Source organism: Theropithecus gelada, chromosome 9, assembly GCF_003255815.1.
Source record: "Theropithecus gelada isolate Dixy chromosome 9, Tgel_1.0, whole genome shotgun sequence".
In the NCBI taxonomy this organism is placed as follows: domain Eukaryota; kingdom Metazoa; phylum Chordata; class Mammalia; order Primates; family Cercopithecidae; genus Theropithecus; species Theropithecus gelada.
The window spans coordinates 88,240,812-88,268,759 of NC_037677.1; the positions used below are offsets into that span (position 1 = coordinate 88,240,812).

At 37.1% G+C, this 27,948-nt stretch overlaps 1 protein-coding gene across 2 annotated transcripts in view; it reads left to right on the forward strand.

Annotated features, from left to right (window-relative positions):
- TNKS2 (tankyrase 2) overlaps positions 1-27,948 on the forward strand; it is a 67,420-nt gene that overhangs the window by 25,694 nt on the left and 13,778 nt on the right. Inside the window, exons 8-21 of one of the 2 annotated variants that reach the window (XM_025395589.1) lie at positions 1,701-1,887; positions 2,967-3,088; positions 5,650-5,741; positions 5,830-5,908; positions 8,618-8,789; positions 11,690-11,769; positions 16,972-17,117; positions 17,688-17,853; positions 18,568-18,787; positions 21,300-21,409; positions 22,141-22,329; positions 24,770-25,022; positions 25,933-26,015; positions 27,636-27,756. In XM_025395589.1, coding sequence (XP_025251374.1) covers positions 1,701-1,887; positions 2,967-3,088; positions 5,650-5,741; positions 5,830-5,908; positions 8,618-8,789; positions 11,690-11,769; positions 16,972-17,117; positions 17,688-17,853; positions 18,568-18,787; positions 21,300-21,409; positions 22,141-22,329; positions 24,770-25,022; positions 25,933-26,015; positions 27,636-27,756 — 2,020 coding nt within the window. Of the gene's footprint in view, positions 1-1,700; positions 1,888-2,966; positions 3,089-5,649; positions 5,742-5,829; positions 5,909-8,617; positions 8,790-11,689; positions 11,770-16,971; positions 17,118-17,687; positions 17,854-18,567; positions 18,788-21,299; positions 21,410-22,140; positions 22,330-24,769; positions 25,056-25,932; positions 26,016-27,635; positions 27,757-27,948 lie in introns of both variants that reach the window. The other variant, XM_025395588.1, reaches the window with a different exon arrangement.

Sequence of the window (27,948 nt, forward strand, 5' to 3'; positions counted from 1 at the left end):
AGTAGAGACGGGGTTTCACTGTGTTAGCCAGGATGGTCTCGATCTCCTGACCTCGTGATCCGCCCGTCTCGGCCTCCCAAAGTGCTGGGATTACAGGCTTGAGCCACCGCGCCCGGCCAATTATTTTTTAATGAATTTTTTAAGCTCAAGTATATTTAGTTGAGGGCCACCACGAGAATAAGTGGAAACCATCTGATATAAAAGATGAGTGTCCTTTATGATGTCTTTTGCTCCAGAGGCAAACAGATGAAAGTTAAGAGTGCATATTTTAACTTAATGTAGAAGAAAACTTTCTAACAACAGAAGTTCTCTAGTAACTATAAAAAGCCATGTTGGCTGCAAATTAGCTCCCCATTGTTGAAAATATTGAAAGTGTAAGAAGCTGGTTCACCTTAGTTGAATGCTGTAGTAGGAAATTTGTGTTTGATCGGTTAAACTAGTATGGCTTCAGTGTTCCATGCTTAGCCAACTCCAGTACTTGGAAACGGCTAAAATTAAAAAGTCTAACAATAGAAAGTGTTAGCAAGGATATGTAGCAATTGGAACTCAAATGTTGCTGGTGGCTGTATAAAATGCTATAGGCACATTAGAAAACTCTTTTGACAGTTTCTAATAAAGTTAAACTTATATCTACCATGACAGTATATGTTCATAAAGAAATGTTTATGATAGCTGATTTGTAACACAGGTTGACTATCCATTGTCTGAAATGCTTGGGATTAGAAGTGTTTTAGATTTCAGATTTTTTTGGATTTTAGAATATTGCATATATACTATGTAATGAGATATCTTGAGGATGGAACCCAAGTCTACACATGAAATTCACTTATGTTTCATATGCACCTTATACACGTAGCCCGAAGATAATTTTGTATAAATTTTTAATAATTTTGTGCTTGAATTAAGTTTGTGTGTATGAGGTTAGGTGTGGAATTTTCCACTTGTGGCGTCACGTCGGTATTCAGAAGTTTTGGATTTTGGAGTATTTTGCATTTCAGGTTTTCAGATTAGAGATACTCAACCGGCCAACTAGAAACAGTCCAAATGTCCCTTAATAGGATGATAAATAAGCAAATTATGGTGTATCTATACTGTGAAATACTCCTCAACAATGAAAATGAACTACTTATGCAACAACATGAATGAATCTCAGAAACATATGTATGAAAGAATCTAGACAAAGAAGTACATACATTAGAAATTTATATTCTTCCATTTTTATGAAATTGAAGAACAGATATATCTCATATGTGGCCAGAATGGGAGCAGGAATTGTCTATAAAAGGAGCATGAGGAAACATTCTGGGGTAATGAAAGGGTCTTATATCTTGATTTGGGTGATAGTATCACAGATATATACATTTGTCAGAATTCATCAAAGTTGTGTGTTTCACTGTATGTCAGCTATCCCTCAAGAGGAGAATTCGTTCTTGGAAAAGATGCAGGTTTAATCTAAAGCTTCATTCTTAACTGTTCTTAAAAGTAGAAAAGTTAAGTAGACCCTCGTGGGTAGGCCTAGCAATCAGCTACTGTTTTTTCCTTTGGGAAAAATGTATACTCATTCTGAAATAATTGGCTTAAAAAGTGAACTTTGGGAACGTAACCTGTTTTAGCTGTATGATGTTAAATTACACAGTACTAATAATTCTGAGTTCTTTAGAAAATTGAACGTTAAATATATGATGCTTTTTGCTCTCCAGCATGGTGCATGTGTAAATGCAATGGACTTGTGGCAGTTCACTCCTCTTCATGAGGCAGCTTCTAAGAACAGGGTTGAAGTATGTTCTCTTCTCTTAAGTTATGGTGCAGACCCAACGCTGCTCAATTGTCACAATAAAAGTGCTATAGACCTGGCTCCCACACCACAGTTAAAAGAAAGATTAGCATGTGAGTATAAAATTATGAATGTTCAGGTAGGATATTATATCAATAAACTGAACATTTTTTCTTTCCTGTTTGTTTTTAGAAATGTTGAAATAATAGAATATTTTTCTTAGCCATGGGTATCCATGTTGTTTAGCATATTTAATAATTTGGAAGTTTCTATTTAAGATGCTATGAAAATAAAATATGTTTGTATTAATTTTTTCAAGTCAACTTATGTGCTTTTTATATGTACTGTATTAGACTTATTAGATGGTATGCCTTTGAAATGAAAGCATTTGGTTTTCATCTTTGATATGACTTTTCTGTTTAATCTATGAAGCTTATGAATTTGTGAAGTTACAGCTTCATAAGATTGCCATCTTGTAAACAGCCTCCAGATCTTAACATCTAATATTTGTTGGCACCTGGCCCCAGTTCTTTGATTTTCTGTCTATAGCTGAAGTAAATGTAGTGAGAAATAACCACCTAGTTTGGATATGGTATTAGTGCATATAAATAAGCAACTTATAATGGATTTGTATTATCCTGGAATAATAAAGAATAATTGGTAGTTCCACAAGTCTGATGAGTAAAAGAGAATCTTAAGGAAAACCTCTTTTATTTTTTCATCATCATAGGTGGCTTTTCCAAATATCCAACTTGTCTAGTTCCCAGTTCCCTGATGGTATGAGCAAAACTGTCTGTTATAGCCATGATGTCAGTGTAGAGATCACTGTTTCTTTACTGAGAAAAATTTTGTGCTTGAAAAATTCTAAAACCTCTCTGGTCTAGGAATATATTGTAGTATTCCAGATATCCCAAAATGAATTATGAATTAGAACAGACCATGATTCTGCCATGGGCTAAACCTGTGTACATTCTTGAGGCCATATGTCTATACAGTTGCACCATAACTGAGGGGAACTGGAGTACCCCTGTGTGTTTTCAGGGGTTAAATTTGGAGAATATCTTTAGAGCCTCAATCTGGCTATATTGGAAGATTATTTTGAAAATAATTTCAAGGAAAATACTAGGTATCTTTTAGGTAAGCCTTTTCAATTTGATCTCGTTATAGATATAAATGCTTTTTCTTCGTCTAGATGAATTTAAAGGCCACTCGTTGCTGCAAGCTGCACGAGAAGCTGATGTTACTCGAATCAAAAAACATCTCTCTCTGGAAATGGTGAATTTCAAGCATCCTCAAACACATGAAACAGCATTGGTAATGTTTCAGATTTAAGTTTTTAAAATACAATAACCAAGAACGTGCTAAACTAATAATAATATCCTACTTTTAGAACTAGCATTTTTTTGAGTCTGTAGTTTTAAAAAATTACTGCCTATACAAATATTTTTTTAAAATTTAAACAGTGCCAAAAAATAGACAGCCTCACCCTGCAGAAGGCCAAGCTATTATCAGTTCGAGAATCTCCAGAAGAAAAAAATCTGTTCAGATTGTGGCATGTATTATATGTAATGCTTTTATTATCATAAATGATACATATCGTTTGCTTTTTTAGAGGTTATAAAAATGAATGCTTAAGTTAGAAATTTTGGAACCCAATGAAAATAATGAAAAATAAAATAAATACCACCATCCAGATAAAAACACTTGGTGTAGTCGCTTCCTTCTTCAAAATTAAATCTAGAATGTGCATAAAGTATTTTAGAGGTTACTTCCCTGACAGAGGTAATAATAACTGTGGAGCTATGACAAAGTGGATGTGAGTAGAGAAGCCTAAGGAAAAACAGAAAAGAATGGGAGCTAATAGGGATACGTGATAAAAGGTAAGAGAGCGAATGGTAAAATCAGGGGCTACCTTAAAACTGAAAGGTGAAAAAAAACTTAAAGGTAGAAATGTAAAAGGAAGAAAGTAAATCCTGTTGTATGAGTTGCAGAATGTGCTTCGGGTAAGAGAAGATAAGTAAATTAATGTGTGTAGAAGCAGATTTAACTGATGGTAAGCCTTACTTACCTAATATCTTTTATAATAAGTTTTCTTCCTTATGTCATAATGTAAACTATGAAGTTTATGTAGAAACCTACCTGTAAAGCATTTTGGACCTTTTTTACTGCGTGTAAGAAACATCTAAATTTAAAAAAAAAATAGTTAAGCTGTAGACTAATAAGAAATACTAGTACAAAATTAAAACCACAACAGCATTAAAACTGTACAAAGAAACTTGGAAAGACTAACATGGAAAATTCTGGTCTGAAAAGCTAATACTACGTGTTGTTTTCCCCTAAATATACATACTACTATTAAGCAACTCGTTTTTGTAATTAACCTTAAAACACACTAGGAGATGTGTTGGTGAGTGGTTATGGTGCAGTAGCAGTTTCTTACAGGTTCCCAGAGCTTTACAGGCCCTGCTCCATGATGGTGCAGAGGAGCAGGGTGTAATTTGAGGTGGATGTGATTTTAAAACAAAAAAAAGTATTTAAAAAACCATGTCCAGTCTCTGTGCTCTCATAATAGATGTCCTGGGATGATTACCCTTAACCTACCAAAGGAACTATGTTGTCCAATTAGAATTGGTTTTATTTAGGATAAAGGAATGATTTTGGTGACGACAACATCAAAGAATGGATCTGCAGCAAAGTCATGAGGATCCGATAAACTTTATGATTAACAACAGGTTAAAATCAAATAACAAATTTCATATGTATTGTGTTTTTAGATGTATAGAGCAACTTAGCTGAAAAATTACCCAGAATCTTTATTCTGTAGGTTTTCAGGTTTCAGTTTTAACTTAACATATATACATTGATTTAGTCATGTATCATTCAGACATTATTGAACACCTGTTATGCAGATATTAGGCTTAGGCTTATAACTGGCAAATCTCGACTTCCTGTCTCCTTTCCTCCTGGATACATCATACATAGAGATGCTGCAGCCTCAAACTCCAGATTATATCATTTTCCACCACTGATTTTGCAAAGAGGTAATGCATGCTCCTTATTCTGCCGAAGCAACTAGTTGAGAGAGATATAAGTACTGCTCAGCTTATCAGCTGTTCCATCAGTGCTATTACCAAACAGAATCCAGAACTGATGAATGTTCTGTTATTTCTTTTTTTTTTTTTTTTTTGAGATGGAGTCACTTGCTCTCTCACCCAGGCTGGAGTGCAGTGGAATGATCTCAGCTCACTGCAACCTCCACCTCCTGGGTTCAAGTGATTCTCCTGTCTCAGCCTCCCAAGTAGCGGGGATTACAGGCGCATGCCACCACAACCGGCTAATTTTTGTATTTTTAGTAGAGGGGGGGTTTCACCATGTTGGCCAGGCTGGTCTTGAACTGCTGACCTCAGGTGACCCGCCTGCCTCGGCGTCCCAAAGTGCTGGGATTACAGGCATGAGCCACCACGTCCGGCTTTATTCTGTTATTTCTTCATGTAAAGAAACCTCAACCTTTGGGGTGTTTTCTTAACATTTAAAATGCATCAACACAGTGCCACTTGGAAACAGTTTTGAAAAGGATATTGGTCACATTAAGGTTTTCATCACACCAATGATAGCTTTTTCAAAGATACAGGACAACTGTAAAGTTTGATTGGAATATTTAATAATAGATATTATCTGATAGGTAGGATTTTCAGGCCCTGTCAGAATTTGGTAATTGTTGCAATTCTGTTCAACCAAAAGTCAAAAGCAAAGTTGTGTCAAAAGTAAAACAAAAAGATTAAATAACTACTTGATAGTTCTTGATGGGAAACACGAATGTTCTTAAAATCAGTTATGTATAGTCCTTGATTAATGCTGCAATTTAAATTATTTAGCATTGTGCTGCTGCATCTCCATATCCCAAAAGAAAGCAAATATGTGAACTGTTGCTAAGAAAAGGAGCAAACATCAATGAAAAGACGAAAGAGTAAGTATACATTTAATAATTTAATGTTATTGAGATTTTACTCTTTTGGAAAATATATTCACTGTCTGGCTGACTTTTTCTCTTTAAGATTCTTGACTCCTCTGCACGTGGCATCTGAGAAAGCTCATAATGATGTTGTTGAAGTAGTGGTGAAACATGAAGCAAAGGTATACTTCCTTTTTGGTAATCTTTGGTAATCCAATGAGTTATTTTTTATTTAGCAGGTGAAATGCCTGACTTCCTAAACGATTTACTTTCTCATGAGTATTACTTTTTTTCCCTTAAGCATAGATTACTATGCTTAAGAATTGTCCTGCAGGTAACCTTTTCTATATCTAATTTTTGCTAGAACATCTATGGGTTTATTCAGACACACATTATTCCTGTATGTCCTCCCTCCTCCATTCCTTTTAACCACAGCCCACAGGTTATAGTTATCCGTAAGGACTTTTCCGACCTATCATCTTTTCTAATCGTCTTTTCTCACCCATATCTTCTAATTCTTGGTTGTCATGATAACTTCTGTTATTTACCCCAATCACCGTTTGTTTGCTTTCGTTTTTGTTCTTGTTTTTACCCTCTGTTATTTCTGTAACTAAGTCAAAGGACTTGAACGGAAGGAAGTATATTATTTAAATAATTTTACAAAAAACATAATAGCTCCCCATGTTGATAAGTTACTGTTCTTTAGTTGGCATTTGTGCACAAAGCATTTTATTCACCAAATACGCTTTCATCAAAGCTAGAAATCATCTCTTACCCAGGAACTTTTAAAAGTACTACTCAGTAAAAGATATACATATTATCTCAGATTGGAAGAGATGACAGTAGTCACCTAATACAGCAGTTTTTACAGTTTTTAGCCACAGATCCTTGCCTCCTTCAAACAAAATCTTTAGCTGAAATTCAGTATACTCTGTAACAGAGAAAGAATAGATGTGCTGTAGATGAAGGGAGAAAGGAATAGACGCTCTTCTCCTTGGATGGCCTCTGAGGCCCTTCCATAAATGAAATTTGCAGAATAGTTTATTCTTACCTGTCCTTTCTTGAGTTTCCATTCATTCAAGAAACCACTTAGAGTTCTTTAATTTCTTTTTGTGTTGCCTCTCTGTGTCTTAATTTCGCTTTGATTTGGGGGAATTCTTGATAATGTATAATCTTGATTTTTCCTATTGTAAATTATTGAATAAAATAAAGTTTATATCTGCTTGACTGCTTGGCATATCTTGTCTCTCTGTTCTATAACTGTTTGTTGATTGCTTTTTTCGTACTTGTGGTACATTACTTGAAGAATATCTGGATGCATATTGAATTAGGGTTGTGACACTCAATGAAACAATCTTGACTAGGGTGACCAACCATCCAGTTTTGTCCAGGACTTGAGGTTTTTTGGGAACACAGGACTTTCAGTGCTAAAACCAGGAAAGTCCTAGGCAAACCAGAACAAGTGGTCACCCTAATCCTAACATAAAGTGGTACCCAGATAAAGTTTTTTTTTTAAGTGGGTATTTTTCACATTTCAGCGAGTTAGGGTATGTGAATAAACAGTTTGATTGTTCTGAGCATTTTAAATCAATTTTTCAGGCCCTGTAAGCATGGAGCCTAGCTATTCATACTCTAGTTTTAGGTTTATTGAGATCTTGATTATATTCCCATTCACATATTATCTGATTCCATGAGTATGAATAGGTCAGTGTCTCAAAATACACTGTTGTCCACAGGATTGATTACTGAGGAACTTAATTTCTTAGTTATGTTGAATAATTATTTCCAAGGCAGGGAGGTAGGGATAAGGTTGGTGGAGTTTTACAGGTGATTTTTTTTACTGTGAAAAATTTCAAAGATATAACCAAGTAAAAAGAATTTTGCAGAGAATACCTTCCTACCACTTAGATTCTATTACTAACATTTTACTATAGTGTTTTATTACATATCTTTCCATTTTTCCCTCCATCCACCAATATCTTATTTTTTCACACATTTCAAAGTAATTTGCAGACTGTTCCTCCTAAATACTTCCACATGCACATCAACTAGAGTTTAATCTTTGTTTACAGTTTTTCTTTATATGTAAAATTTGAATGCAGTGAAATGCAGAGATCTTAAACGCATATTTGCCGAATTTTGACTAGTACATACACCTGTATAACCAAAACTCCTGTAGAGATACAGAACATTATCTCATGGCAGAAGTAATGCACAGTCCCAGGCAATCTCCACTTTGACAGATAACCATTTTATTTTTTCTGACATAAAAGTGCCTGTTCTAGGCCTTGACATACATGGAATGATGCAAAATATATGCTTTTGTGTAAGGCTTTTACCACATTGTATAATGTTTTGGAGATTCATCCATGTATCAATAGTTGGTTCCTTTTTATTGCTGAGTGATTCCACTGTGTGACTATTCCATAGTATGTGTATCTATATATTTTACATAATAAATAAGGGAGAAGATTAAACCAATAGAAATAAGCATTTTAATGCTAATTTATCTTGGCTTTGTTACAGTTGTCTATCTTGGGGTTAATCTTTACATTTCTACACTTTAGAGATCCGTAAAAATACATGGGTTGAACTTTCTTAGGCAATGTCTAGCTCTAAATATCTGTGAATCTGTGAATGCTTTAATGATAAACACAATTACTATTCAGCATCTCACATTTAACCCAAAATTGGGTCTTCCTTCTGATGGTAGCCTTCATGAATTGGTAAATTTATTCTCTAGATTGGAGCAAAAATACTTGCTTTGGCATTGGATAATAGGCCTCATAAAAGAATTGAGACTTAAAAGTAGTAAAAAGTGTTAAATACATGATTGCATGGTTTTAAATTTTGCATTGCAGGCTAACTTCAATTTTTTCTGCATTGTTAAGGTTAATGCTTTGGATAATCTTGGTCAGACTTCTCTACACAGAGCTGCTTATTGTGGTCATCTACAAACCTGCCGCCTACTCCTGAGCTATGGGTGTGATCCTAACATTATATCCCTTCAGGGCTTTACTGCTTTACAGATGGGAAATGAAAACGTACAGCAACTCCTCCAAGGTAGTATATGTTTCCATGAAATGAATTGTTTTAAATTAACCTTTAAAAATTTTTCACATATCAGGTGTTATAGGTAGGAGTTGGTAATAAGAAAAAAATTTTGAGAATTTTTGGTTATTTCTTCTTAGGTTATTATACTTTTAATCAGCTGAATATCTTCAGTCCCCAAGTGTCATTAAGTGATAATTACGATTTTTGTTCCAGTAGCATTTTCTGCACATTTTATGAAGTTAAATAGATGGCTTTCAAGTTTTTATCGAGAAAGTTTTAAGAGTAAGATAAAATGGTGGCTATTTATTTTTAAAGAAAGGAATTTTTAGATCCTACGTATTCAAGGGAGGTAGAGTTTGTATAAGGTAGCCAACTCTCTGGCTTATTAAAACATTTAACAACTGAGTACACTCATATTCATTACATCTTAAAATATTTAGATCAAATATCTACACCCTTGGCATAGATGAAACATTTCAACCCAGAGATCTGGTCCCATAAATTTTAAAGTTTTTTTGTGTACATCTCCACCTTTATTAGAATGTAATGCAGTAGCTTTGACATCTGAAAGTTCAGATGAGAAAAATGTAATAGATCAAGCTTTTCTGTCTTTAACAGTAAATCGTTGATGATTTTTATGCCTTTGTTCTGGGAACCAAGTTTTGAGAAACACTGCTTGAACAGATGAAAGCAGATTGATGCAACCTCCTGGAATCTGCCAAAACTGTGAACTTACAAGACTACTTTCAAGATTCCCATTACTTCCCCCATATATCACACATTCATTTCGTTGTCAGTTTTTGGGATAATAACACTGGTCCTATGCAGTTGGCTAGTGATAGAATGTACAGTCTTGTCAGTTTTATACTAAGTACCATTACATATAGCTTTTTAGTTGCCTTTCCAACTAGTTTCTTACAATAAATTATTGAAGTGGAATTTCCAGGTCAAAGAGTAGCATGTAATTGTCAAATTATCTTCTATTAATAGAAAGCTGGTATTTAGCATTTTACAGTCGGAGTATATGAAAGCACCTGTTTTCTGTCAGCACTAGATATTACAATTCTTAATACTTTCCTTGAGTGAATATGCATGTGTGAATTACAGAAGTAATAGATTTTAATGCTAACTATAAAAGTCTCATCAGTGTAGCTCTCCATTTCCTCTCTGCCTACTAGCAGATGGAAAAAAAATGATATTTTAATTTGCATTTCTGATTATGAGTAAGTTTGAACGTAATTTTAAAGTGTTTGTTGCCCATTTCTCTTTTTTTTCTCTTTTTCTTTTTTTTTTTTTTTTTTTTCCAGACAGAGTCTCGCACTGTCACCCGGGCTGGAGTGCAGTGGTGCAATCTCAGCTCACTGCAACCTCTGCCTCCTGGGTTGACGTGGTTCTCCTGCATCAGCCTCCCAAGTAGCTGGGATTACAGGCACACACCACCGCACCCGGCTAATTCTTTGTATTTTTAGTAGAGATGGAGTTTCACTATGTTGGCCAGGCTGGTCTCGAACCCCTGACCTTCTAATCCGCCCGCCTCGGCCTCCCAAAGTGCTGGGATTACTGGCATGAGCCACCACGCCCGGACCTTCTTTTTTTTTTTTAATTATTCTTTTATTTTATTTATCTATTTTTGAGATGGATTCTCACTATGTCACCCAGGCTGGAGTGCAGTGTCGCGATCTTGGCTCACTACAACCTCTGCCTCCCAGGTTCAAGCGATTCTCATGCCTCACCATCCTGAGTAGCTGAGATTACAGGCATGCGCCTAACTTTTGTATTTTTAGTAGTTACGGGGTTTTACCATATTGCCCAGTCTGGTCTCCAACTCCTGACCTCAAGTAATCTGTCCGCCTTGGCCTCCCAAAGTGCTGGGATTACAGGCGTGAGCCACCATGCCCAGCCAACCATTTATCTTTTTTGTATGTGTGAATTTCTTGTTCATGTCTTTGCCTCATTTGTTGAAGCCTTTCAAAGTACTCCTTTCATGAGAACGCCATATATATGTATATGTGTATTTTATATATATGTATATATATATTTTTTTTTTTTGAGACGGAGTTTCACTCTTGTTGCCCAGGCTACAGTGCAATGGCATTATCTTGGCTCACTGTAGCCTCAAATATATTCTCTTTAAAGGTGCATGTTACAGTTTGGTTTTTTTCCATTTTGTTCTTGTTTAATGTTGTTATTACCTGACATATTTTTCCATATACCAATTTTCTTTTTTTGATGCTGCTTTTGATGTACTGCTCTAAGAAGCTTTTTTATTCCATGTTATGAAGATATTCCCCCGTTTTCTTCTAGCATTTTTAAGGTTCAATTTTTCATACTTACATCTTTAATCCATCTGGAGTTTATTTTGTTCTAAGGTGCAAGGTAGATGTTTTCCTTTTCTGACACTTTAAATGAGCTATAAACATAGAATTTCAGACCTGGAAATGATGTTACATTTCTCCCAGTCTACCTTATGTCTTTAGAATTTAAAAAAATCTGAGGCCCAGGAAGTTCCAGTGACTTCCTCCAGTTCAGATAGCTAATTAATGAGAGAACCACAGTTAGATTTCTGGTTGCTGTCTTAATTTAATACTTTTGCACCATTCCAATGGCTTGCTTATAGAGCAGGCCGTCTTTAGTCATCTACTTTATGTTCCTTTATATTGCTTAAATCACATTTTATAATCATTATACACATTTGCATATTTTGCTTATATATATTGTATTTCAAAGAGTTTTAAGAGAATCTTATTTTTCCCTTCCCACCCCACAACCCCTTACTACCATGGAGATTTCGTACATAATCTACCAAATTGTGAAAGAACTTTGCTTTCTGATGAGATGCCTTCCATAAAGCTTGGTTCCATCTTCCAAGTAGAGGTTAGTCACTCTCTCTCTCTCTCTCTCTTTTTTAGAGGGTATCTCATTAGGTAATTCAGAGGCAGACAGACAATTGCTGGAAGCTGCAAAGGCTGGAGATGTCGAAACTGTAAAAGTAAGATACAATGTTATGTTTCTGTTAACTTTGGGTTTTTATTTTGACATTTGTTATTTAATCTGTACTGTTATAATGAAGAGTCTGGTTTATTTATATCTGCCTTGCTTTAAAAGGTCAATAATATAATCTAATTGTTCTCTACAAATGAGGAGCCTTAAGTAATGCAAGAAAAAAGACTTCACTTTCACACACATCCCAGTGAATACTACATTCACAACTATAAATAAATTCAGGTGATACCAAATGGGTTTTGCTTGAAGAACCTATTCATTTGTCCCTTTAACAGAATAAAGTATATCAAATTATTTTATATTAGTGTTTACATATGACACATAAAACAAGAAGGGGGAAAAACAGTGTATCACTTCTGTCTATAGATTTCTTCTGATTTCTTCATTTCTTTGCCCCCTCTACCTCTAGGGATCCAGGGCTTAGTGTAGTAATATATTCAGTGTTGCTACTTCTCTTTCCCAGAGCTTACAACTTCAGCTCTTACCTGTTTCTCAGACAAGAGTCTTCCCCAGAGTAACCCTTCCTTACTGTTTTGACTCTTACTGTAGAAATATGTATGTAAAACTGGGCGCAGTGGCTCACGCCTGTCTGTAATCCCAGCACTTTGGGAGGCTGAGGTGGGTGGATCACCTGAGGTTAGGAGTTTGAGACCAGCCTGGCCAACGTGGCGAAACATCAGCTCTACTGAAAATAGGAAAAAAAAAAAAATTAGCCAGGAGTGGTGTGGGTGCCTGTAATCCCAACTACTTGGGAGGCTGAGGCAGGAGAATTGTTTGAACCCGGGAGGCGGAGGTTGCAGTGAGCTGAGATCGTGGCATTGCACTCCAGCCTGGGCGACAGAATGAGACTGTCTCAAAAAAAAAGAAAGAAAGAAAAAGAAGTAAATATGTAATATCTTACTATCTATATCAAATATTTCTGTTACCTGCAAAAATTGTATATAACTCAAAGGCCTAACATTTTGAGAGAGTGAGACTGTTTTAGAATTTAATATATATTAAAATTTAACTAATCTTCATGAATTAAATAATTTTTCAGTAATGCAGTGGTGTTACTCTCCAAAACTAGTAGGGGAGACAAGCCTTGTATTTCTTCCCCTTCACCTTTAGAGACTTTTTCAAAACAGTGCTGGTCCTGTTTGAGAGGATACTAAGAGGTAGTAAGTTTTACAGAAAGCTGAATTGGTTGATTTAATTCATGGCAGAAGTAGCTATTTGAAATAATTTCATTATATTTCTTTTGGGGGGCTGGGGCGGGGAGACAGGGTCTGTTGCCCAGGCTGGAGCACAGTGGTGCTATCTGGGCTCACTGCAACCTACGTCTTCTGGGCTCAAGTGATCCTCCTGACTCAGCCTCCCAAGTAACTGGTACTACAGGTGGATGCCGCCACACCAAGCTAATTTTCTTGATTTTTTCTTGTAGAGACAAAGTCTCACTATGTTACCCAGGCTGGTCTCAAACTCCTGGGCAAAGCAGTCCTCCCGCCTCAGCCTCCCAAAGTGCTGGGATTATAGGCATGAGTCACCATGCCCTGCCAATTTCATTATATTTCTGTAGGGTGTTCTAAATCTTAAACAGACCCACTCACAAAGTCAATAATTTTAGATTTTCTGAGAAGGAAATATAAGTGTTGTTCTCTTCTGAGCTAGAGCTCTGAGGGAATTTATTCACTGCCGTTTTAAATGAAGAGCTTTCTACAAATTGATTTTAAAATCCATGTGATCCTTTTCTGTTGTTTTATCTGTGTAGACATCTCAGATAACTTCAGATTTTTTTTTAATTCATTTCTCACAGAAAACTGCAACTATCATGCAGTTTTGTTATTTGACATGTTTTTATTTTGATCCTCATTATTCTCATTCCCTTAAGTAGGAGGCTTATAGGATATTGAAAGGAGGATTTTGTTTCTATTAGTACTGACTTGTGGAAATACAAATCACTTGAGGTAAAAGGTTACGAACTGATTTTTTTTTTTTTCCCAAGAGACATGAAAATTAAGTTGAAAGCAATTAGCTGATTTTTTTTTTTTTTTTTTTTTTTTTGGTGTGTGTGGGCAGGGAGAGATACAGACTTGTAAATGCTCATTCTCTTATATATATTAAAGAACATAAAACTATATTTAGTAAACATGTTAAAGACTAAACTTTGTTTTTATAAAGATAGAGGGAGTCCAGAGGAGGGGATAGATAAAGAGGAGATGAAGTTGGGGGGCAGGAAATGGACTTAGAGAACACAATAATGCCATTGGATTCAGGAAAACCTGTGCCAAGTATCAGGCATTCTTCCCTCCCCTCTGCTTTTAAAATCACTTGATGGACATTTATCTCCATGAACCATTCTTCTTACCTACCTCTAGACAGATGGCTCTGTACGAATCACTGGAACAAGAACATCTGCGTATTACCTAATGAACACTTAACTATTGTGCTCAGTTGTGTTTGTTTACTGATAATCCACCAGGCTGGATACTTTATTCAACACCTGCTATTAGAAAACTTGTCTCAGAGTGGGCAAAATTTAACTGACAGGTGAAGAGTAGAATGGCCTGTGATAACTACCAAACCCAAGCAGCACCTGGTAAACATGTTAAAAATAGTCATTTCTAGGGACCTGACTTGAGACCCACTGAAATACCATCTCTTAAATGGGGCCCTGAATCTGTATATCTCACCAGCTCTATTTGGGAAGCACAGAAGAGCTTTGCCAGGACAGTGATTAAACCCCTTGAGGTAAACCCACTGATAGCAGGCTCCTTTGTTTTATTGAGCTTAGGTTATCCCTGCTTTGGGTGTAGGATAGTAAAAAGGGGAAAGAGTTTTTACTAATATGGATATATTCTTTTTGTTTGTTTGTTTGAGATGGAGTTTCACTCTTGTTGCCCAGGCTAGAGTGCAGTTGCATGATCTCAGCTCACAGCAACCTCCATCTCCCGGGTTCAAGCGATTCTCTTGCTTCAGCCTCCCGAGTATCTGGCATTATAGGCGCCCGCGACCACGCCCAGATAATTTTGTGTGTGTGTTTTTTTTTTTTTTTTTTTTTTTTTTTGAGACGGAGTCTCGCTCTGTCGCCCAGACTGGAGTGCAGTGGCCGGATCTCAGCTCACTGCAAGCTCCGCCTCCCGGGTTTTACGCTATTCTCCTGCCTCAGCCTCCCGAGTAGCTGGGACTACAGGCGCCAGCCACCTCGCCCGGCTAGTTTTTTGTATTTTTTAGTAGAGGCGGCGTTTCACCGTGTTAGCCAGGATGGTCTCGATCTCCTGACCTCGTGATCCGCCCGTCTCGGCCTCCCAAAGTGCTAGGATTACAGGCTTGAGCCACCGCGCCCGGCCTTTTTTGTGTTTTTAGTAGAGACAAGGTTTCACCATGTTGGCCAGGCTGCTCTTGAACTCCTGACCTCAGGTGATCCACCTGCCTCGGCCTTCCAAAGTGTTGGGATTACAGGCGTGAGCCACCGTGCCTGGACTAATATGAATATATTCTTTTGACTCTTTAAGCAGTCTGATTTATTATCTATGTTGCTTTTCTTCCCCAAACTTTCATACTTTTCATAACTACACTTCTTCATCTGAACCAAAGAACACAGAAAATTGACTGCTTTCTTAATTCTACCCAGTCCCCAGGACTGTATAACTGTATATAAACATCAGCATTTTTTTTTCTCTCTCTCTTTTTTCTTTTTTGGAGATGGAGTCTGGGTTGGTCACCCAGGCTGGAGTACAGTGGCATGATCTCGGCTCACTGCAACCTCTGCCTCCCAGGTTCAAGCAATTCTCCTGCCTCACCCTCCCAAGTAGTAGAGACAGGGTTTTGCCATGTTGGCCAGGCTGGTCTTGAACTCCTAACCTCAAGTGATCTGCGCACCTCAGCCTCCCAAAGTGCTGGGATTACAGCCACTGTGTTCGGCCTAACCATCAGCATTCTACTGGTTATTTCATTCCATATAGTGTAGTATGGTTCCTGAGCCACCGGCATCAGCATCACCCAAGAACTTGGTAGAAGTGGAGATTTTTAGGCCCACATCAGTTACACTGAAAATTTGAGGGTTGGACCCAATGCACATTAAAGTTTGAGAACCACTGCTCTAAAGGAATACTTTTCAAATTTTAATATGTTTACATATTACCTAGGGATCTTGTTAAAGGGCAAATTCTGACTCAGTAGATAGAGATCTGAGATTCTGAATTCTTAATAAGCCCCTTGGTAATGCTGGTGCTACTGTAATCTCATGTACCTCTGTGTGTATTTGCCACAAAATGCAAGTTACACTTGCTGATGATTGGCACTTTACGTGTGTGCGCGCGTGTGTGTGTGTGTATATATATATAGTAAAGATAATAATAAAATTTACCCTTGAGCTTTAGAAAAAGTAGAATATAAAGGCATACATGAGGCCGGGCACAGTGGCTCAACCTGTAATCCTAGCATTTGGAAGGCCAAGGTAGGAGGATCCCTTGAGGCCAGGAGTTGGAGACCAGCCTGGCCAACATGGTGAAACCCCGTCTCTACTAAAAATATAAAAATTAGCCAGGTACAGTGGCATGTGTCTGTAGTCCCTGCTACTCGGGAGGCTGAGGCAGAAGAATTGCTTGAACCCGAGAGGCAGAGGTTGCAGTGAACTGAGATTGCGCCACTGCACCCCAGCCTGGGCAAGAGAGCGAGACTCTGTCTCAATAATAATAAAAAGCATAGATGAGAGGACCAGAGGGATTCCCAGTAAATGACAAGATGAAATAAGAATACTAAATAGGGCCGGGCGCGGTGGCTCACCTGTAATCCCAGCACTTTGGGAGGCCGAGGCGGGTGGATCACGAGGTCAGGAGATCGAGACCATCCTGCCTAACACGGTGAAACCCCATCTCTCCTAAAAATACAAAAAAAACTAGCCGGGCGTAGTGGCGGGCGCCTGTAGTCCCAGCTACTCGGGAGGCTGAGACAGGAGAATGGCCTGAAACAGGGAGGCGGAGCTTGCAGTGAGCTGAGATCGCGCCACTGCACTCCAGCCTGGGCGATGAGCAAGACTCCATCTCAAAAAAAAAAAAAAAAAAGAATACTAAATAGTTTCTGAGAATACTGTTTTAATGAGACAAGAAAGTAAGTCAGACACTTTGAAAATTCCTACTAAATGACTTGAAACAAGAAATGAGAATATGTAGATGTAGTATCACATATGTTGTGTTTTGTCCTTCAGAAACTGTGTACTGTTCAGAGTGTCAACTGCAGAGACATTGAAGGGCGTCAGTCTACACCACTTCATTTTGCAGCTGGGTATAACAGAGTGTCCGTGGTAGAATATCTGCTACAGCATGGAGCTGATGTGCATGCTAAAGATAAAGGGTAAATGCCAACAATTGTTATGGACTCTCTTCCTTACTTTTACTTGACCTTTTTAGGAAAACCTGGAAATCTGTTTTATTTTTCGAGGAAGCCGGTTTCCTAACATTGGCCTAAATATTAAATAGAGCTGCTTAATTTCAATCAAGATTTTATATGGTTAGCATTCATATAAAGACTTCACTGGCATAATGCCTAGGAATTTTATAATGGCCAAGGACATTACAACATTAGTGTGATACTGACCTTTAATGTGGTAAATTTTTCAGTTTTCAGGGAGGATTTTTGAATTCTTCCAGTTTATCTTGAAGTTATTTTTTATTAAAAATATACAATTCTCGACATTGCATATATGGGTGAATGTTATAGTCTGCATTTAAAACATTTTTTAAATGTTCTCCTCTGACTCACCAAAAAAGAAATTATTTCTGCCTTAAATAGATTTAGGTTCTACAAAGTATAATCGGTATAATTCCTTAGGTAGTTCAAGAATTATCTTTCATCAGTTATATGCAATTATTTAAATTAAAACATGTTCTTCTGTGGCGTTATTGTTCATTCATTACTTTTCAGAGGCCTTGTACCTTTGCACAATGCATGTTCTTATGGACATTATGAAGTTGCAGAACTTCTTGTTAAACATGGAGCAGTAGTTAATGTAGCTGATTTATGGAAATTTACACCTTTACATGAAGCAGCAGCAAAAGGAAAATATGAAATTTGCAAACTTCTGCTCCAGGTATATTTAAATACTTAACTGTAAACAGTATGAATTACATAGAATATGTTTATAGTTTTTTAAGTAATTCTAGCATAAACTTAAACTAGTGAGCGATGGGAAACAATGTTATCTAATTCTGTACCTAGATTTTAGAATAAATGTCGTAAACATTATTTTATATTTTAATCCATAAGTATGTTTACTAGCACCTAGAGTTATTTTTGTCTGCAGCCAGCTATCATGTGATAGTTCTCTTATTATTTTTAGTTTTTCTCTTTATTACTTTAACCTGAAAATATTTGATGAATTATTTACTTTCAAGCCAGGTTTATTTAGCACTGCTAAAATGGATGATACTGGTTCAGTACAGATACCAGTGGATATTTTACAATAACAAGAATACAGAGATTTATACTTTATTCAAATGTTCATGAAAAGTAAAAATAGTATAACATGAAAGTTAATTTTTAATGAAATGTGACTTTATCTTGAATGTAGTTTAAAATTTTAACTACATTAATGCATTAGAAAAATCCAGTAATATTTAACTCCTCTGTATTCTTTTTATAATAATTCTGTGCATAAACATTAGTAACAGTGATGTTAACCTTTAAGGTAGAGTCTCAATATAAATTTAGTTTTTCTTTGGTATAGTTACATTGACTATTTTCTCATCGACCAGTGGCACATTTAGGCCATTTCTCCCTTTTTTTCTGTTGTTCACATACCTAGCATGGTGCAGACCCTACAAAAAAAAACAGGGATGGAAATACTCCTTTGGATCTTGTTAAAGATGGAGATACAGATATTCAAGATCTGCTTAGGGGAGATGCAGCTTTGCTAGATGCTGCCAAGAAGGGTTGTTTAGCCAGAGTGAAGAAGTTGTCCTCTCCTGATAATGTAAATTGCCGTGATACCCAAGGCCGACATTCAACACCTTTACATTTAGCAGGTAAGTGAATGAAGTTTCACAGATTTAGGCTGGTAACATCTGAGATTCATTTTACCCAGATGAAATATTTTCTGTAACCCAACTTTAAAAATTCAAATCAGGCCAAGTGCAGTGGCTCACACTTGTAATCCCAACACTTTATGAGGCCAAGGCAGGAGCATTGCTTGAGCCCAGGAGTTTGAGACCAGCCTGGGCAACATGGCAAAACCCCACCTCTATAAAAAATTACAAAAATTAGCCAGGAGTGTTGGCGCACATCTGTAGTCCCAGCTATTCAGGAGGCTGAGGTGGAAGATTGAGTCCAAGAGGTCACGGATGCAGTGAGCCTTGATTGTGCCACTGTACTCCAGCCTGCGCAACAAAGTGAGACCCTGTCTCAAAAAATAAAACAAATAAAAAAAATTCAAATCAAATATCTTCTAATGCCGCCATTATACTCTTTAGTATATTTGTACAGGACAACCGTACTTGAAGCTACTAGCTGAGTTCAAGTTCACTTTACTACTAGTACGTTACATTCAGTAAGAACAATTGAAGTAGGCTCTGCCAGTCCCCATATACTTTGGGAATCATTATTCCAGATCATCATTTTATTGGTATCACCTTTGGTAAACAAGTTTTGAAAAATATGCCTACTTGAGCCAGCCTTCCTTATAGAAAGCTAAAGCTTTCTATTCTTCCTGATGATAGCTGCTAAGCACAAGCAGGAAAAAAAAAATATATCAAAATTCTCAGAAGTTACATAAGCCTCTCACCAAAGTTATTTATTGTTTTGGTTTGTGAGAGTCCCCGTAACAAAATACCAAAGACCGGGTGGCTTAAACAACAGAAATTTGTTTTCTCACAGTTCTGGAGGCTAGGAGTCCAAGTTCAAATTGTTGGCAGGGTTGCTTTCTTCTGAAGCCCCCACTTGGCTTGCCTACCTTCTTGATGTGTCCTCCCATGGAACATGATGTCTCTTTCTATATGTTCTAGTCTCTACTTTTAAGGAAACCAGTCAGATTAGATTAGAGCCCACCTAGTGAGCTCATTTTAACTTTTTTAGCTCTTTAAAGGCTCTATCTCCAAATAGAGTCACATTCCAAAGTACTGGGGTTAGGGTTTCAACATAAGAATTTTGCAGGGTACAATTCATTTCATAACATTTGTTCTAAGTTTTCACTCATAAAACTAGCACAATGTACCTTTGTTTTCAGTGCAAGTATACAATATATTTTGGTTTCAGTATAACTTTTTCAGCTGCATTACAGATGTTAGGAAATCATTAAAATCACTGAGCTATAGCTAATACCTTGGTGGAGTTCCATCATAGGCACAGTGGACTCATACAAGTTTGTCTAAATATGCATGGTTTAAACATGGTATAAAAAGCAAGAAAAAATAATGCAAATATTTCTGCCATTTCGTGTAATGTGGGAGATGGAAATCTATTCTGTTCATTTCAGTCTTGTATTATAACTTGGTGTTATATATGCTTTTTACCTTTAAATACTCAATATAAGTTGAGACTTCACTGTCCAAAGAAACCAGTTACTCTATGTATCTTTCAAGTATTTTGGAAGTGATAAGCCACAAATGCTAACATGGTGAGAAAAAGCTTTATTTGCACTGGCTATCAGGAGTTTCTAGTTCATGTAAGACAAAATATGACTTGACCTCTGATTGGAAGTTGTGCTGTGCATATTTATGTTAGCTTTTATATCTTTCTTGTAGCTTATCTAGAACACTTTACTGTGTCCAAGTTATCTTTGTAAGTGACAAATAATTTGTATGCACAAAATATTTGTCCACTTCTGCAGCGTTAAATACCATACCTTGAGACCTGGAAAGACTTTTAGATTAGTGTAATATTTTATGGTAGTTTTATAATTTTATTTTTCTTGATCTTTTTAAATTCTTTTACTTTAAATCCTTTAGCAAAAGGATAAAAACTACAATAGAAATAAGTTTTATTTCATGGCTTTAGCAGCTCCTAAGTTCCTCTACCAGACTTGCAGAGATGTGTACTTCGCTGAGTTCTCTCTAGCAAAAAAGCATGCTCTTGTGGCCTTCTGGGGAAGGGGACTCTGAGATCCACTCTGGTTTGACTTGTATGTGATTGCAGACCTTTGACTTGCAGCCCCTGAGACCCATGTCCCTGAGTTCCAGAATTGGTATGTAACACCTATGAAGGCAGAGACTTCGGTAGGAAGGTCTTCATAGGAAAGATACAAGTAAATCAGTCAGTATAATTTTGGGACTCCACAAAACTGATAGATAACACGAAAAGCTTCCAACTTGAAGCAAGGGGGAAATGTTTTCCAGAAGGTAAATTGTTAATAGAGTCCAATGAGCTCTTTCAGACTTATACAAAATCTCTTTTATGTTTTCAGTAATGTCTATGCCTTATAAATACATGCATACATATATGTATACATATAGTGACTTTTTTATATTAACAAGTGGAAGTATTATGACATAGGACTAAAAAAGAAAAAACAAGTAAAGTAATTTTACTTCTTTTCTAAATTAGCTGGTTATAATAATTTAGAAGTTGCCGAGTATTTGTTACAACACGGAGCTGATGTGAATGCCCAAGACAAAGGAGGACTTATTCCTTTACATAATGCAGCGTCTTACGGGGTAAGTTCTTCCATGTTACCTTTAAAATTTTGTGGAATTTTAAAGTGAAAGTCAGTATTGCAGCTCAAATGGAATTTAGTTTGATGTTCTCATTTTACAGAGAAGTAAATGGGAGAGCTGAAGAAGTTAAATAACTTCCAAATTTCAGTTCTGAATCTGTTCTAAGCTTGCTGTGTGATATGCGGCGTATTGTTGTTTGTTTTATTATCTGCCTTAACACCTGTCTCTTATTTTCAGTGAGATGTTGGTGATTGTGTTTGTTGGTACCCAGAAAATCCACCGGGGCACCAAAGGGGTAGATGGAATCTGTACAGATTCAGACGCATTGTTCCTGACTTATTATAGTCCCAGATGTTACATTCAGAATTGACCATCTTCAGTGGTATAGTTTGATTAATTGAGGAAGATTGCTGCTTTATAAATTTAGTAGTTATAAGATTTGAATAAATTAGAAATTATTAAAGTCATATTAGTCTAGTTTCCTGCTAAATAGAATTCTTAACTCTTTTCTAGATAGTTTCTCAAGTTATCGAAATGTCCACTGTTATTTATAAGTTGTGATGCTGGGGGAAAAGAGTTTTAATTTTCATTTCCAGCAGGGAAAGAGTTTTAATTTTCATTTCCAGAGTAAGTTTGAAAATGTGGAAGTAGGTACATAACTAGTTTCTTCTTAAGAAAGTAAAGTATGACAAAATAATATTTCAGACTCTAATGGGTATTTTCTTTTACAGCATGTAGATGTAGCAGCTCTACTAATAAAGTATAACGCATGTGTCAATGCCACGGACAAATGGGCTTTCACACCTTTGCACGAAGCAGCCCAAAAGGGACGAACACAGCTTTGTGCTTTGTTGCTAGCCCATGGAGCTGACCCTACTCTTAAAAATCAGGAAGGACAAACACCTTTAGATTTAGTTTCAGTAAGTGATGGGCTTTTTGAAAAATCTCAATGCTTTTCTACTTTTTAAAATTCACTTGATGTTGTTATAAAATGTTTTTGTAGTCAGTGTGAATGGCCAAATCTGGTTTTTAGCCTGATTTTAATGTAAGAGTTCTTTAGTATTCAAATATAATAGAATTATAAAGTAATATAATTATTCTTCTGTAGAATAGAATTATCAGTCAGTTACTGTATACTGAGTATTTTGGAAATAGGAAAAAGAAGTACATGATATAACTGCTTACGTTAGTTAGGTAACTAACCAGACCCAGGCCCTCTGAGAATGCTGTTACAGTGCATACAGCGCAAGATGGTACAGACCACGGGTCTTACACACAGCCCCAACTGGGAACATTGCCCCCAAGGTGCAGCCACAAAGCCTGCTGCCAGTAGAGTTTCCTTTTCCTCCCACACCGCCTCATCCAAGAGTTCTTGTTTCTCACCCTGCCTTAACCATTCATGAAACGAGCTTATTATCCACTTTCCTGTGGAGGTCCTGTTTTCCTTCCCCTCTCTCTGGAGCATGGAGCAGTTGTAGGAGCTTCCGCTGAACCTTCCACCTCTGCTTTGGGCACTGAAGCAGATGCCTCTCTTGCCTCTACCACTGAGGACATTGACTAGAGCAGTGAAAGGAAAGGAAGAAGGAATTCTTTTTGAGATGAGAAGGAAGGGGAATCTTTTCTGCAGACTGCTTTCTACTGAGAGAGATTCCATTGTTCCACATTACAATAAGAAACTGAGGTAGTTCAGCTGCATTGGGGCTTAAGTAGATTTTTCTCAGCCAGCTAACAACCCAGCCATATTTACAACATTATCTCTTCAGGGAAATATCTTTCTAGCTCCAAACTACCATAAAAGTGAACATTTGGAATTCATTCCACCCATATGTTAGTCGACCAGATATAATTAAGTGACAATGAAGCAAAATGCTCTAGAGAACATACAAGGGCTTTAGAGTCAGACATACTGGGCCTAAAATTCCAGCTCCACCATTTAAGTTGTACAATCTTATGAACTGCCTAACCTCCAAAGCTTAGTTACCTCATCTATAAATAGGGGTAAAATATATCTGGTTAGTATGAGAATTAAATGGGGTAATTTACTTAAAGTCCTTGGCGTGGTATCAGGTACATAAAAAGCACTCAATAAGTGGTACTGTTATTATAAACAAATGTCATTTACAAACTGTGAGTACAGTGGGAATGCACAGACTGGGGGAGAAGAAAGGTGATTACTGGAATAGGCAGAACAAATGACTATGAAACAAGTACTGATATACTCCTTGCTGAATATTAGTTGAATGTTATGAAAGAATAGTACATATTACCGATTAAACAAATTAATGTACCTATAAATGTGAGGACTTTTTTCCATTCTAGCAGAATTTTTTTTTTTTTTTTTTTTGAGATAGAAGTCTCGCTCTGTCACCCAGAATGTAGTACAGTGGCACAATCTGGGCTCACTGCAACCTCCTGCTCCCAGGTTCAAACGATTCTCCTGCCTCAGCCTCCCAAGTAGCTGGGATTACAGGCATGCGCCACCACACCCAGCGAATAATTTTGTATTTTTAGTAGAGAGGGGGTTTCACCACGTTGGCCAGACTGGCCTCAAACTCCTGACCTCAAGTGATCCATCCGCCCACCTCGGCCTCCCAAAGTGCTGGGATTACAGGCATAAGCCACTGCACCCGGCCCCATTCTAGCAGATTTGATTAAAATTATTATCTTTTCTACCCACCTTCTCTCCAAAAAACTTTCAATTTTGAGGAACAAATACATTGCTGAATATTTTCCAGGAAATACAAACAATTCTGTTTTCTAAAGTTCTGTGTAGGTGGAATTACTTCTTTCAGAATAACTACAATATGACTAAAATCTCTTACCTTTTAAGATTGGTATTTCTGTAATTCATTGTGCTTCTCAGTCACAATATCAGAATTAGGGTTTTGTTCATGCTTTGCCATATTTAGGTTGTGTTTTGATAATATGTATTTTGGAAGAGATGTTCTCAGTTATGTCTTATATTTTAATAAGTTTAGCTGGATACAGGTTGAATATCCCTTATCGGAAATGCTTAGAACCAGATGTGTTTTCAGCTTTTGGACTTTTTTTTCAGATTTTGAAATATTATACTCAAGCATTATACTTACTGTTGAGCATCCCCAATCCCAAAATCTGAAATCCAAAATGCTCCAATGAACATTTCCTTTGAGCTTCATGTCAACATTTAAAAGTTTTCAGATTTGGGATGTTTGACCTGTATTAACCTCTTTGCTTCACTTTTTAAAATGAATAATCCTCCATTGTGATAATCCTGGCACAAATTGCTGGGTTTTGTCATATTTTAAAATATATTTTATTAGGTATAATAGCATTTTAAAAGTTGCTTATGGCAGATTTTGTCTCTGACACGTACCCTAGGCAGATGATGTCAGCGCTCTTCTAACAGCAGCCATGCCCCCTTCTGCGCTGCCTTCTTGTTACAAGCCTCAAGTGCTCAATGGGGTGAGAAGCCCAGGAGCCACTGCAGATGCTCTCTCTTCAGGTCCATCTAGCCCATCGAGCCTTTCTGCAGCCAGCAGTCTTGACAACTTATCTGGGAGTTTTTCAGAACTGTCTTCAGTAGTTAGTTCAAGTGGAACAGAGGGTGCTTCCGGTTTGGAGAAAAAGGAGGGTGAGACATTCTACAAAAATAACTTTCTAACTGGTATTATAGCCCCATATTTGACATTTGGGATACTAAAAAGTCATTTTTAACCTTAAATACAAGGTATTAGTATCAAATTAGTTAACATAGCCTTAAAAAGGTTTAGCCTTGTGTTGCTTTCTTCCTTCCAAGTTGAGAGTTGAAGAGTCTTGTGCTACTAACCTACTCTTTATTTATGTATGTATGTATGTATGTATTTTTGAGATGGAGTTTTGCTTTTGTCGCCCAGGCTGGAGTGCAGTGGTATGATCTCGGCTCACTGCGGCCTCTGCCTCAAGGGTTCAAGCAATGTGCCTGCCTCAGCCTCCCGAGTAGCTGAAATTGCAGGAACCCACCACCACGCCCGGCTAATTTTTGTAGTTTTAGTAGAGAGGGATTTCACCATTTTGGCCAGACTGGTCTTGAACTCCTGAACTCAGGTGATCCACCCGCCACGCCTCCCAAAGTACTGGGATTGTAGGCGTGAGCCACCATCCCCAGCCCTTAATCTACTTTTTAGATGTAAACTTTTTCTGTTAAAATTCATCTCACCTTATGCAACAATGTGGAGCTTGTTTTTATAAACTTTTTTGTGAAGTAGCTTACATCCTGAAAGATAGGAAAACTGGTTTTAAAAATACAGATGCAATTAAAAACAAAGTTTAAAATAAAAATGAGAGTACTGAGACTGCCCCATTGGTTAACTTATTTCTAATGTTGAAATTTTATAGCTTTCTCTTGTTCAGTATTGTATCTTAAGTGGCTATTAATATTTGTTTTTGAAAAAATAATTATTTTCTTCATATATAATAACATTACAAGACTTTATTATAGTGATGAATGAAATACATTATTCTGATGTGAAATTCCATTTGTTTTGGATTTTTTTATTTCCCAGTTCCAGGAGTAGATTTTAGCATAACTCAATTCGTAAGGAATCTTGGACTTGAGCACCTAATGGATATATTTGAGAGAGAACAGGTGAGTAGATGATCATATTGTTTGGATTAGTGGTTTATGGAAACTCAAGGAAAATTTGGAACATACTTGAAATGAGCTGAACCATGTAAGCTATTGGGGGAGAATGATTTTTAAGAAATGACATCAGTCAGCCTTCTAATTTGGCTTGACCTTGGAACTTCCATTTAGTTCACTAGCACACAATTGACTCATGTAGTAATGGTAAAATAGCTTTCTTGAATGGGAAGTTTAGCTTATTCAGTTCTTGAAGTAAGTTATCCTTGAGCACTGTCTATTCAGTTATCTCTTTTAAGCCTAACACTTTTCTAGCTGCTATGGGAAGATATATGAATATGCCAGCCATATCTGGGCTTTTCTAAGCAGTCTCAGTTTAAAGTACTCTGTCAGAATACATTTACTGATTTTTGTTGTTGTTCAGAAAATAATGTTACTGTAGATTTGCACTCTAAGGGACTTTCAGTGTAGTTATGGAAGTGGAATAAGAACATATGGCCGGGCGCAGTGGCTAATGCCTGTAATCCCAGCACTTTGGGAGGCTGAGGTGGGTGGATCACAAGGTCAGGAGTTCAAGACCAGCCTGGCCAAGATGGTGAAACCCCCGTCTCTACTAAAAATACAAAAAAATTAGCCAGGCACGGTGGCAGGTGCCTATAATCCCACCTACTCAGTAGGCTGAGGCAAAGAATTGCTTGAACCCAGGAGGAGGAGGTTGCAGTGAGCCAAGATCACACCACTGCACTCCAGCCTGGGTGACAGAGCAAGACTGTGTCTCAAAAAAAAAAAAGAACATATGAAAATTCAACTTTTACCATAGATTTTAGAAATTTGTAGAAGGGAGCTGGGCACGGTGGTTCATGCCTATAATCCCAGCATTTTGGGAGACTGAGACGGGTGGATCGCCTGAGTTCAGGAGTTTAAGACCAGCCTGGCCAACATAATGAAACCCTGTCCCTACTAAAAATACAAAAAATTAGTCGGGCATGGTGGTAGGCGCCTGTAATCCCAGCTGCTTGGGAGGCTGAGGCAGGAGAATCGCTTGAACCCGGGAGGCAGAGGTTGCAGTGAGCTGAGATTGCACTTTTGCACTCCAGCCTTGGCAACAAGAGTGAAACTCTGTCTCAAAAAACAAATAAAAAACAGAAATTTGAAGAAGGAAAAGATTACTGTGACCTAGGCTCATCGGGGAATGCTTCATGGAACGTGTGTAAGTAAAACAGGATTTTTAAGAATGGCTTCAATTTCATGAAGCTATAGTGTATTACTGTATTAAAGATAAAAGGGTTACTTTGAACAGTGATGCACAAGTACCTTTTGGCATAGTCCAGACTCAGAAGGAACCATTGAAAGACATTGTATAAATAGGGTTGGATGTAGAGTGATGGTAGAAAAGTATTATGGAAAAGATAAAATAGAATACTTGAATGTGGTTAATTTGAAAGTGCGTTTTTGTTTCGCATTTTAGTTCTGCTCAGGTTCTTATGCTAAATGGAAATAATATTTTTTGAAATGTTTAAAATAATCTGGAGTAAATGTGTGAATCTTATATATTATGAAAACACCAATATATGAATGTCCGCCAAATAAGTAAGCATTCTAAGTAGTTTCCTCCTCTTTTGTAAGATCACTTTGGATGTATTAGTTGAGATGGGGCACAAGGAGCTGAAGGAGATTGGAATCAATGCTTACGGACATAGGCACAAACTAATTAAAGGAGTTGAGAGACTTATCTCCGGACAACAAGGTATTTTATTGTAATAATTGCTGTTGTCAATTTAACAGTTTGCTTAAAGGCAACCCTCAGTGTACTAAGTTATAATTTAAAAATATATGTGAAAGAATCTGTTTAGTAGGAAGAATACTAATTTAGGATTCAGGAAACTGGGATCAAGTCTTAGCTGTGCTACTAACTTAAACTTACTGAGCTGCTGCTTGC